General features: G+C 34.2%; 1 protein-coding gene across 1 annotated transcript; it reads right to left on the reverse strand.

The window, feature by feature from the left end:
• Positions 1–5,320: 5,320 nt before the first annotated feature.
• Positions 5,321–10,155, reverse strand: LOC101220035 (vacuolar protein-sorting-associated protein 11 homolog). Its single transcript, XM_004139955.3, has 5 exons — positions 9,721–10,155; positions 9,299–9,472; positions 8,819–9,139; positions 6,950–8,716; positions 5,321–6,359 (listed from the first exon to the last, which is right to left on the reverse strand). The coding sequence occupies exons 1-5, from the start codon at positions 9,943–9,945 to the stop codon at positions 5,973–5,975; spliced, it is 2,874 nt and encodes a 957-aa protein (XP_004140003.1). The 5' UTR covers positions 9,946–10,155; the 3' UTR covers positions 5,321–5,972.
• Between the last annotated feature and the right edge of the window lie 981 nt (positions 10,156–11,136).

The raw sequence follows: 11,136 nt of genomic DNA on the forward strand, positions 1-11,136 counted from the left end.
CTAACTCTTCAAATATGTATCTACTTTCAACATTCAATTTCGTAATGACTTTGGTTTAGGAAATTATGCCTGTATATAGTCGAATCATGTTTTGTCCTCTAATTTTGGGCAGTCCTTTCTTAAGATGGGTGTTTCTAATTATGGTATAGAATAGTGGGAGAAGCTTGCGAGTTTCGGAGCTTGCGTTGGACACTACTAATTGTTTGTACATTGAATTGATAGTGAAAAGGATACATTTAATATCTGTGGCACTCAAATCCACAAACCCACATGGAAGACAGAGGACATTATTCCATCATCTTCTTCCAAGAACTGCAAAGTAGAAAGTTTCCATTAAAATCCTACCAAGATCTCACCCTTTCTATCCCATTTCTTTTTATTTCCCATTGTTTCAGGTGAAGTTTCTTTCCTCTTCTTCCATGGAGCTGAAAGGTTGGTTGGTAATTCAGTTTTCTTCTTATCCCAATATGCAACCGAAGTTGGGTATTATTATTTATTTATTTAGATTCTGTTCCAATCATCAACTTCTGGTGATTGGAAAGGTCATCTGATTCACTCGATTCAGAAATGGACAACCCACATGGTCATCTTAGCTAATGGACGAAAGCCATATAATTAAAAAAATTGGAGCAGGTGAAAAGCCGACCAATCATCAACACGGGGGACCCTCTCTCTAATAGAGTCGAATCAAGTACTTTTCTTCCCAATTCCCTTTCACTTAGATAGAACAATCGTTAGTTTACAAGAACAATCATCCTTCTAGCGTTTGTCATTGCTTTGCTCTAACTGTTGCTTCACTTTAAACTGTTGCTCAACAAATTAAGTTCTTATCTACTCCAACTGTCGTTTAAAGTAGACAGACGTTGCTCGAAATGAAGTTCGTTCTTAAGTCTTCCTACATTGATTTCATTACATTCTTTGGCATCATGCCAATTATTTCGTAGCTAGCCGTTTGCAGCAAAATTCATATGAACTCCTCAATATTTGTAAAAAAGTTGTCTACCAGTCCACTAAATGGTGGAAATGAATTTTAATGGGAATTTTCCGTTGCCATTTCACTTTTTAGTAGTTCAGAGTAATAATGTTTATTTCATTAATTATTTACTTGACAATCACCGTTCACCATAGTTGGGGTTATTGAAAATTGGGGAACAATTTTTGAACTCACTTCCAAAACACTCGTGTATTTTGATTACATGTTATTTTTTATGTTTCATATTTGATTTGACAAATAAACATAAATTATCAGTTGTAAAAACTTTTGGATAATCTACATCTAACATCTGTACACTTGCCTACATATATGACTCACTATACACTGCAGGAGAAGAGGTTCATTAACGTCTGTTTTGTTTTTTTCAAACTCAATAATAATAAAGAGGCTAAGTTATAGAAAATGTCCTTTGCCTAAAATTTTTCTTGAAAGTTTAAATTTTTTTATCCAAACCTCAAGTTGAGGGGCATTTTTTTTTTTGTAATTTAGCAAAAAAGAAAAAAAAGAAAAAAAAAAGAAAAAAATGAAGAAAAGAAAAAAAAAAGTACTCTCTGATTTCATCTACAATGGTAGTAAAAAGCTTTCCAGCCCAATGGTTTTAGCATTTAAAATAACTCTTCAAAGTGTTACTGTTTGGTAGAGATGTGATATTATCCTTCACTCTTTTACATATTTTATAGTAGAATTTCGAATTGCCACGTGTTTTAGATTACTATCTCATTGTCCCAAATTATAAGATAAAATATAAGTAAGAACAATGCTGTTTTTACAAATGGAAAAGCAAAAGTTAAGAGGTCTGATTTTACCTACGATACTTCTTACGTTTATACTTAAAAATTAGTTTTATAGTTTAATCATCAGTGATTATAAATTGATTCATTGAACAAAGTTGTATAGGTGAGTACCAACTTTGATTCCCAATTATTGGATCTGAAATCAACACTCTCTATTCAGTATTCAATAATCAAATTATCTTCGGTGGCAATTTAACACATTAAGCAAGTTGTATTATTGCTTTTGCTTATTTATGCACAGTTCCCTGAATTGAGCAATCTAACTTTGATTAGGTGGATCGGATTGGATTATTGTTACTTTGTCTTTCTCTTCTTAATCTTATTGCTTCATATCACATCCCACTAATTAAATAGCTTAAACCATATGATTCCTATACTCATCAATTTCTCTTAATCATATTTTCATCCACCTTTTACTCGTTTTATGTGATAGAGATTCAAGCAAACGAAACCATAATAATGAAGGATCCTTATTTTACTTTGGGGTGTTCAAAATAGGTGATGATTAAAAAGCTCTCATCAACTCAATCGAATTGAATGATTGGTACGAACCTTATTAAAACAACTCTCGTGGCTTTGCTTTTGGTATCATCTCAAATGGACATAGTTGTACTTACTTATATACCCAAGACCATCCTTGATTCGGATTTATACATCCATTATGAAATTGCAAAAAGGGAGGGAGGAGACTGGGAGAGGATTCCTCAAGAAAATGATAGTCTAACTGGTCAATAGAGAATGAAAGCTATTAGGATGGAACAATTTGGACAATTTGCACAATGAGTTTGTTACTCGGTATAGCATTTGTCCCTTATATAGAGTAGAAATCGCATATTGTATTTTTTAAAAATATATATATTTATTTAGGTAAATTTACAAGTATAACAAAAGTGGTAAATGTTTAGGAAAATTTTTAAAAATAGTAGATTTTATAAAATAACCACCGATAGTCGTTGATATGTTATAGTGATATTTTTTTTCCATAAATTCCATATTTTTTCTTATTGGCTTGTATTATTGCGAGATGATTTTTCAATTCTTTCTCTTGTTCTTCTTTGCAATGTCTTTACTTTCTTTGCGATTTATTCATGTGCTCTTTTGGATCTTTTTCCTCTTGAATATTCTTCTTCATCTTTTCCATTTTCGACAATATCAAGATTGTTGCAATTAGTTTTTTTCGTTATGAATTCAAAATTTTGTGTTTGTGTGTGGATTGTTTAGAAGATTATAAAATTTCGTTAAGAATATGAAGATCGTTTTTGTTTTTTTTTTTTTTTTTTGTGGTAAGAATTCTAAATTTTATTTTCGTTTCAAATGTTTAGAAGATTTAAATATTACTATAAAAATTGTATTTCATTAATTATGAAGATTGTTAGTTTGAAGTTTTTCACCATCATTTACATTGAACTACATGATTATTTAGCAATATCAACAAGATTGTTTATCTACATTATTAGCGTGATCATTCACTATATTCAATACAATCACCATGGTCACACGATCGTGTACCTACGTCAACATGATTGTTTATCGTGGTCAAACAATTGTTTATCATATGGTCAGCCCGATCATTTAATGTATATTATTTCACTGCACGATCGTCTATTATTGTATTGTGATATGAAACCCTTGGGCATTGGATCTAAGAACCATGTTAAACAACAAGACTCAAAGAACACAACCCCAATAGCCCCAAAATCAATTTGATTTCAACCCCTAAGATAGACTAGATACAGATTACTTAGATGATCTAACAAACGGAGGATCAAACAAAGTTAAAAATTGCCATCAACTGTCGATCTTCAAAGCACTCCACAAGTAAGATAGATCGATTCTTACTTAAATGCTCTAAATATTCGTGCATTCTATCATAAGGACACACAAGAACAAAGTTCTACATTTTAGAACTTTCAGATTTCATTCATCCCAAATGTGGCTATTACAATACTATTTATACTAATTAAAAGATTAAATGGAAGATCACAACATTTAATTTTATGCTCTTTCAACTACTATAATAAATAAAACCATAAAACATTAAAAAAATACATAACTGCTTATAGATTATTATTTAGCGGGACATTATAGGTGTGAATATCATTTGATGGTGCATGTTAATAACTAGATAATGATGAAGGTTGTAGTTGAAAGTCCTTAATGTTGCATTGGCTTTATCATTAGAAAGAAAATCCAAATTTTAGAACAAATTAATCTTGATAAAGAACATCCTGAATATAGATTTCTATATTCCTTATATCTCAATTAATATCCATACGTTAACTGTTTAGAAGCTCATAATGATACAATGGTCTGGATTGAGATCCCATCGAATTGTTAGCTTTACTTTATAGGTGTTTGGAAGGCCTAAGATTGAAATCCCATTGAAATGTTAGTTTTACTTTTATTGTTGATTTTTAATTCCAACTACAATTTATTTTGTCAGTTGCCTAGAGAAAATTGGTAGGTAAATAACAGCTAAGCAGAATTGTTGGTATTAATCTCTGTTGGGGAATTTATTACTTTGATATGTTCACTTACGTGGTGTCAGACGATAGATGTACCCATTCACAAATTTCTAATTCATTGAGTTTCCTCCAAAGCTCGAGGTCCCAACACCCTTCGATTGCCTTCCGAAAAATAAAAAACCGTGCCCTCCTTGGCAAGGAAGGGAGCACATAAATTGGTAAGGTTGTGTGTAAAGGATAGGAGGAAGTCACCAATGAGTCAAACCAAAAGAATCACATCAACATATTGATCCACCATGGGTTGAAGGATACAAATGGCTTTCCAATTGCCAAAAAGAGCCGGAGCCAGCTAGCTTTATTCTCACACAAATAGAGGAGCCAAATTTTAGCAGTAATGAACTTTCTACATAACCCATGCTTTTCCACCCTAAATCCATTTAGTAAGGAGACTCTCATTACTCAGTATTCAAAAAGGAGGAAGAGAAAACACAGTACAACGAGAAATATCCACGATGGATGCCTTCCTTGTTATTTTCTAATAATCAAAAGGGTGCAAGACCAAAATATATATGGGGCATAATAAGCCCTAACAAACAAGGAAATAATACTAGGGCAGAATAAATCACACAAATACTCTTTGGGCTATGAACACTCCACTAATCTCCTAATTTCCAATACTCTCCCTCGAATTGTCAAATTGGAGCATAGATGTCGATTAAACCCAACTTGCTAACACAATAGTCAAAACTCTGTCTAAGTAACCCTTTGGTGAGGACATCATCAATTTACCTACTGTTACAAAGATTACTTACTGCGGCTTGAATAAGAGTTAGCCCACCTTCTTTGATAAATAAACAATACGTTTTATATATTAATTTTTCTTAAAACAAAAAATTTGAATAAATAATCTAAACAATTTCCAATCCAATCAAGGTATAAAACGTGTCGAACCAAAATCATGAACGCACCTACACTTGTGAATTATAATCATAAAAACAATAATGGAATGTCAATTAATGAAGAAATACCATGGTGAAGAAACTATTAGAACACAACTGCATAATGCATTCCAAAAAGAAATTTCATGTTATAACCTGAAATGGGTCTGGACAATCATAGAATTCAATATACGTCAGTTAAGTTAAATAATCAAACTATATGAATTCGGTAGTAAAAAATTTTACGAAGACATACCGAAGTAGATCATCCTCATCCAAACCATGCTATTATGTCTTCAACACCAGCATCTGAACACATATATCAAACTCTGCAGTATAACAGAGCCAGTAATAAGAGTAGACCATACAAGAGTGTTCTTGCGTCTGCCGAGCTGAGTCTCACTATAAAGTTAACAGCAACATGTCAAAGCAAACAGCAAACTACAAGAACAGCTTCAGAGCATCAGTTTAGCCTAGAGGGAGTGGAATGGACACAAAAAATGATATTCACAAACGAATACAATCTATTCTCTCAAGCCCATTGCAAAAGAAGACCACATAAAAAGTCTTTTTATTACAACATTTGAACATGGGAGAGACTGGAACACAGCCAATCTTGACGAAGCAGAAACTGACATAACAAAGTTCCTCCCATCCCACTATTGAAAGCTAGTCCAATAGGGTTGTTGTATAAGCTCCCTCCTCATATAGATAGGAACTCAAGAGCATGAGGGAAATGAACTGGGGTTCTACAAACAAGCACCTTCTCTTACCATCATCATTAAAAGCCATTTGTCGAAGAAGGATTCTCTGGGTTTGTAGCATTCACAGTTCCATTACTAGTTTTGCTAATGATTCCCTTGCCAAAGTACTGGGCAATCACAGAAAAACCATCTTTTGAACTCTTCACTTGCTGGAAGAATTGATCCTGATCCTTATTCTGCTCTAAGCTTCTCTTCATCTCTACAACTTTTCTGTATTCTGGAGCACACTCTGGACATTCTTTTTCATTATCCCCCAAACAACGCTGATGGAATGAATGCATACACATGAAGTGTACAGCGGGGAGATCAAGAGTGAACGTGCATGTAGTGCACTTGCTAAGCTGAAAAATTCTTGCATTTGTCCTGAGATCTTCAATTTCTTTTCTCATTGCCAATGTGTCTTCCTGTATAAAGCAATTGTCGTTGTTAAACTTTCTTTTAAACAACAAAGCCAAACATTTCAGAAGGTAGGATTCTATTTGATCAAACGCTTTAATTGATAGAAGAAAATAGATGGAAAAACAAACTAAATCTGCTGCTACGTCCTCATGTTCATACTCTAGCTGTGTTATGAAGAAGAAAAGAGAAAGCTTCAGGTACTCGTCAAATGTCCTCACACAATTTCAAAGTTTGTTCCCTGGATCGATTAGGATCAGCAATCTTCCATTGTGGAAGCTATAACTTTCTTGTATCATCATCTTCTTTCAATTACACTTTTTCGTTGAAAATGATTTAATAATTAATATCATCCGGTTACATCAAAATAAATTTTAGTCATTTTCAGTCAGAGAGAAGAAAATTGTTAGTTTCCAATAGCTTCATTTCTGATTTTATTTTACTATAACAAAGTCATTTTCCACATTTTTTTCATTCATTCAACCATTTTGAGTACTCAACAGCCAACCTTCACGCAAAATTCAAAAGATGCCTTAAGATGAATTGTACGGATATTTTTCTTTTCCAAGAAATAGCAGTAAAGCCAGTAACTACTAACCTGGTACTTCTCAATTGCTCGTCTATCCTCTTCAATCATCTTGGATTCCTGTTCGAGCTTTCTTGCAATATAGTCCTTGATGACAGAAAGTGTGAGGCATGGATTTCTTGACAGTGTTTGAATAACTATAATAGGAGGCAAAATATCATCCCTTTCAACATAGGTCAAAACTTCCTTTACTTCTTTGGAACAATCTTCTCCAAGTTCCCCAAAGTACTTCAATAGATCTGCCCATAGAGAAGGGTCGCCTCCCTTTCCTGAATCGCCCAATCTTTTACAGCAAGCAATCAAACCCTCATGGTCGTGAGTTTGCATATAGCAAGCTATAACCTCTTTATAAAGTTTCATCTTTTCATATAAGTACATAAGTCCTTCCCTAAATGCATTCATTTCACACAGAATAATTACAAGATCAACATCATAGAGGGGATTTTCCAGTTCTGATGGCCATCCACTCTTTAGCAAACGTAATCCCTTCTCTTGCCTTTCAAGCCGGTCTTTATCCTTCATACGATCTGTATACTCAGTGCTCAATTTAGTATTGGACTCAGCTGGCATCAATGTTGCTCCTGATCTTTCAAGACTAATGTTTCGCCCATTGCTAACTTGGGACATCGATGGAAAGTTCAAATCGTTTGACAAGTACAACTCCAACAGTGTATTGTTAATTTCAACTTGAGCAGGAGAGTCCTTAACCTTGTTTGTATACTTTTCAAGGAATTCCATAAGTGACTGTGGGTGATGAATGAAAATATTAAGAAAGTCAACAGGAGATGGTAACATAAATAAATATGTGCCATTTGAGGCCCTTTCCTTCAATGACTCACCATCCTCCGTGCAGAGCTTCATGAGAATATCAATTGTCTCACGTGGCTTGTGTGCTATCAGAATCTTTCCATACTCCTTAATTGTCACCCCAGCTTGACTAGGCTCAAGGCTTGCAATATATTGCAAGGCTTCATCATATCTTCCAAGGTCTTCAAGTAAGATCTTAAGGTACCATTCGTGCTTTCGTTCCCTTCTAGCAACATACATGGCATGTTCATGGTAATTGGCAGCACGACAAACCCTTATTGCAGTCTCGACATCAAATTTATGCTCTCCAGCACCGTCCTCGTTCTTAATAAATACATTTAGCTTATTAACATCCTTCAATTTGGTATAGCAGTTTAGTAGAAGTGTGGTGTGATCTTTAGAAGCAAGCCCTTTCTCATGCAAATTTTCCAAGTAATTAGTGAGGTTATAGATTCGCTGAGCATCAAGAAATTTCTGTATAACATAAGAAGGCTCAAGATGTCCAATAGTATGGATATATTGAGCCATAGCCTCATCATAATCTTGTTTGCTGTATAGATGGTCCCCATACTTTCTAAGCACTTCTGCAGTTGCAGCAGCATCAGCTTGTTGACTTTGAACGAGATTTATAGCTATAGTGTACAAATTCTTTTTAAAAAGCATATCTAATTTGCTTTCCATGTCCTTTTCCCCAATACATAGAGCAGATTGGTCGTCCATTATAAGTATAATACTACCCCACTCACAGAGCATGTGAGAAACATTTTTAACAACTAGACTATGAGCAATCAGACGATTCTTCAGGTCATAAACGTTGAAAGTGTTCTTGTTATTTCTCTGATCTGCAATCACACAGAGAAGGTATCCACGAAACCATCCTACAAGTTTTTTTTCTCCTTCGAAAGCCCAGCAAGGACCACGTCCATCAACTTCATAAAAATAAACTGCCTCAGGACGACCGATTATTAACTCCTAATTACATAAACAAGGTAACTATTATTGTTATGATCAAACATTAATCAACATAATGACATGACAAATGATATACAAGAGATTAGAACTGCTACTGCATACCGAGCGATCACTCATTGTAACACCATTCACACCACATCCAATATGATCCAGAGTTTGCCCCTTTGGTGGTTGACTGTGCAGGCTGAATAAACTCACTGAATCAGGAGTTACTGCAAATAACTGAAGAGCTTGACCATCAACTCTAAACCCTAACCCCGTAATAGATGTTTGGTTCTTGTTTGAGATATCCACTTGATGCTTGAAACGATTGATACGTTCACGTGCAATGTCTCCTTTGATGCAGTATATGCAACCATTATCAAGGCCAATAGCAATAAGTAGTATTGGGGGTGCCTCCTCTAGAACCAGAAATGATGTGATCTGCAGTAGTAAGGTCATAGATCTTACACTTCCATCATAATCAGGAAGCATGCTTCCAATGCAGTAAAGCATTTGCATTCATGGTTAAGATGTCAAGTCTTCAAAGCAACTGGGAATGAAATAGGAAAATGGGTGAATAAAATGAGAACACAAAACTACCTTTGCCTCGGGAAATTGATTAGTAAATATCCTCAAAATTCCAATGCACTCGGGACTAGTTGCACTTGAGCCCTCCGGCTCAATTTTATCAAGATCAAAAACCTTGAGACACATAGCAGAATGCTGCGGAGCTACTTGCACGTCTTCTCCAACAGTGACTAGAAAGTTGCGTTGCTGAATGTCAACCAAAAAATATAAAACGTAATCTATGTCAATGATATATCATCTTCAGTTCTATTGCTGGACATTTATAAATTCAAATCTATAAGTAGAATTCACAAAACAACAGACTAGACGTGCTGATCAAAGAGAAAATGGTAAAGTTTAAATAACAGTTGAAAGGGAAAATAGTTAGTATGAATTCATCAAATTGGCATGATGAAGCAACGAAAAATCCAAATTTCCCCAAGGCAATAACATACCTTGAGCTGTTGAAGAAAAGATACAGAGGAGGAATGAGCTTGAAATCCATAGCTGAACTTAAGCCCACGATCAAGTAAATTAACGCTACCGTCATCGCAACCGATCACCACCTTCCCTCTGCCGCTGGAGCAACACTGGATCTTCTTTTCCCTTATCTCTTCAGGAATTGTGCATCTTCCGGCTAGTTTCTCTTCGAAGAACTCGAATTTCCTCCATTGATACATCTTCCCTGGCTCGTTTCACTTGGAATTGGGGTGATCGATGGAGTTGTCTAAGACATTCAATGGAACAAAATCATCAACAGTTAAGTTGGAGATCAGTAATAAAACAAGACTCCCGAATCGAAATTCATTTCATTTTCTCCCCTAGAATTTGCCCCGTTCTCGTCATCACCTTGCGACTCCCCAATTGGAAAATTGCTTCTCTCACCTTTCCCTCGCGCAATTTCTTACTCTGTAACCCGAATCAAGCCAGCCCAGTGGATTCTATTTTAGGCCGACTGCATTAAATGGGCCGGTCTGGAGTCTAAATGGGCCATCATTCCATTGTGGGCCGTTTTCAGATCGTAGCACATGAAACTGAGGTTGGCGCCGACGGATCTCTTTTAAAGTTTTGTTTTGGGATAGTTGCAAATTTAGTTATTAGATTCAAAAAATAACTGAGTATATAACAAAATTTTAAAAAAGTTTAAAATAATATCAATAATAGAAGTCTATCATCCATAGACCATACAAATCCATCAGCATCAACAATACAAATTTATCAACGATAGTTCTGCTATATTTGTAAAAAAAATTTAAATGTTGTTACATTCTTAATTATTATTGTTAAAATAGTCATCAATTACCATTATCCAAAAGTTTTTCTTCCCTTCCACGCACTAGTCTACCTTTGCTTTTAGAAAATAAATGAGAGAAAACACCTCATTTTGCTACGAATTTACATACATGTCACAAACTCTAGTTTACTTTTATTAATAAGATTTTGAGATTTTTATAAACTAATTTTTCCTTTACATTAAATTTAAATATTACATATTTTAAAAACTATATATAATTTATTACCATAAATATTTTATTACAAATTTATTATTTACATTAAAACTTACCTATTTAGTCTATTAATTAATTAACATAAATATTTTCATGAAAATCTTACTTCAACTCTAACATTTTCATTCAGTAGATATGCTAGCAAATATGGGATGTAATTAGTTCTACTATTATAATATTATAATAAAAAGATTTTCTCAATTAATTATCTTTTTTTTGTGGTTTTGTTAAAAAATTAGGTCTTGGTCCATGTAGTTTGACATATCCATTTCTACTATCAACGAAGCAGCACAAATTCTTATATTGACCTTAGTCTAAGAGATATTAGTTTTGACCTTTAATCTTTTATTTATAAGTATTAGA

This window comes from Cucumis sativus, chromosome 6, assembly GCF_000004075.3.
Source record: "Cucumis sativus cultivar 9930 chromosome 6, Cucumber_9930_V3, whole genome shotgun sequence".
NCBI classification, from domain to species: Eukaryota; Viridiplantae; Streptophyta; class Magnoliopsida; order Cucurbitales; family Cucurbitaceae; genus Cucumis; species Cucumis sativus.

Bases quoted from the DNA above. Each gene is read 5' to 3' on its own strand.
- LOC101220035 (XM_004139955.3), bottom strand. From the start codon at position 9,945: ATGTATCAATGGAGGAAATTCGAGTTCTTCGAAGAGAAACTAGCCGGA. The intron at 9,140-9,298 runs GTAGTTTTGTGT...TTACTACTGCAG, and splicing joins ATCAATTTCCCGAGGCAAAG to ATCACATCATTTCTGGTTCT. The intron at 8,717-8,818 runs GTATGCAGTAGC...TTATGTAATTAG, and splicing joins TTACAATGAGTGATCGCTCG to GAGTTAATAATCGGTCGTCC.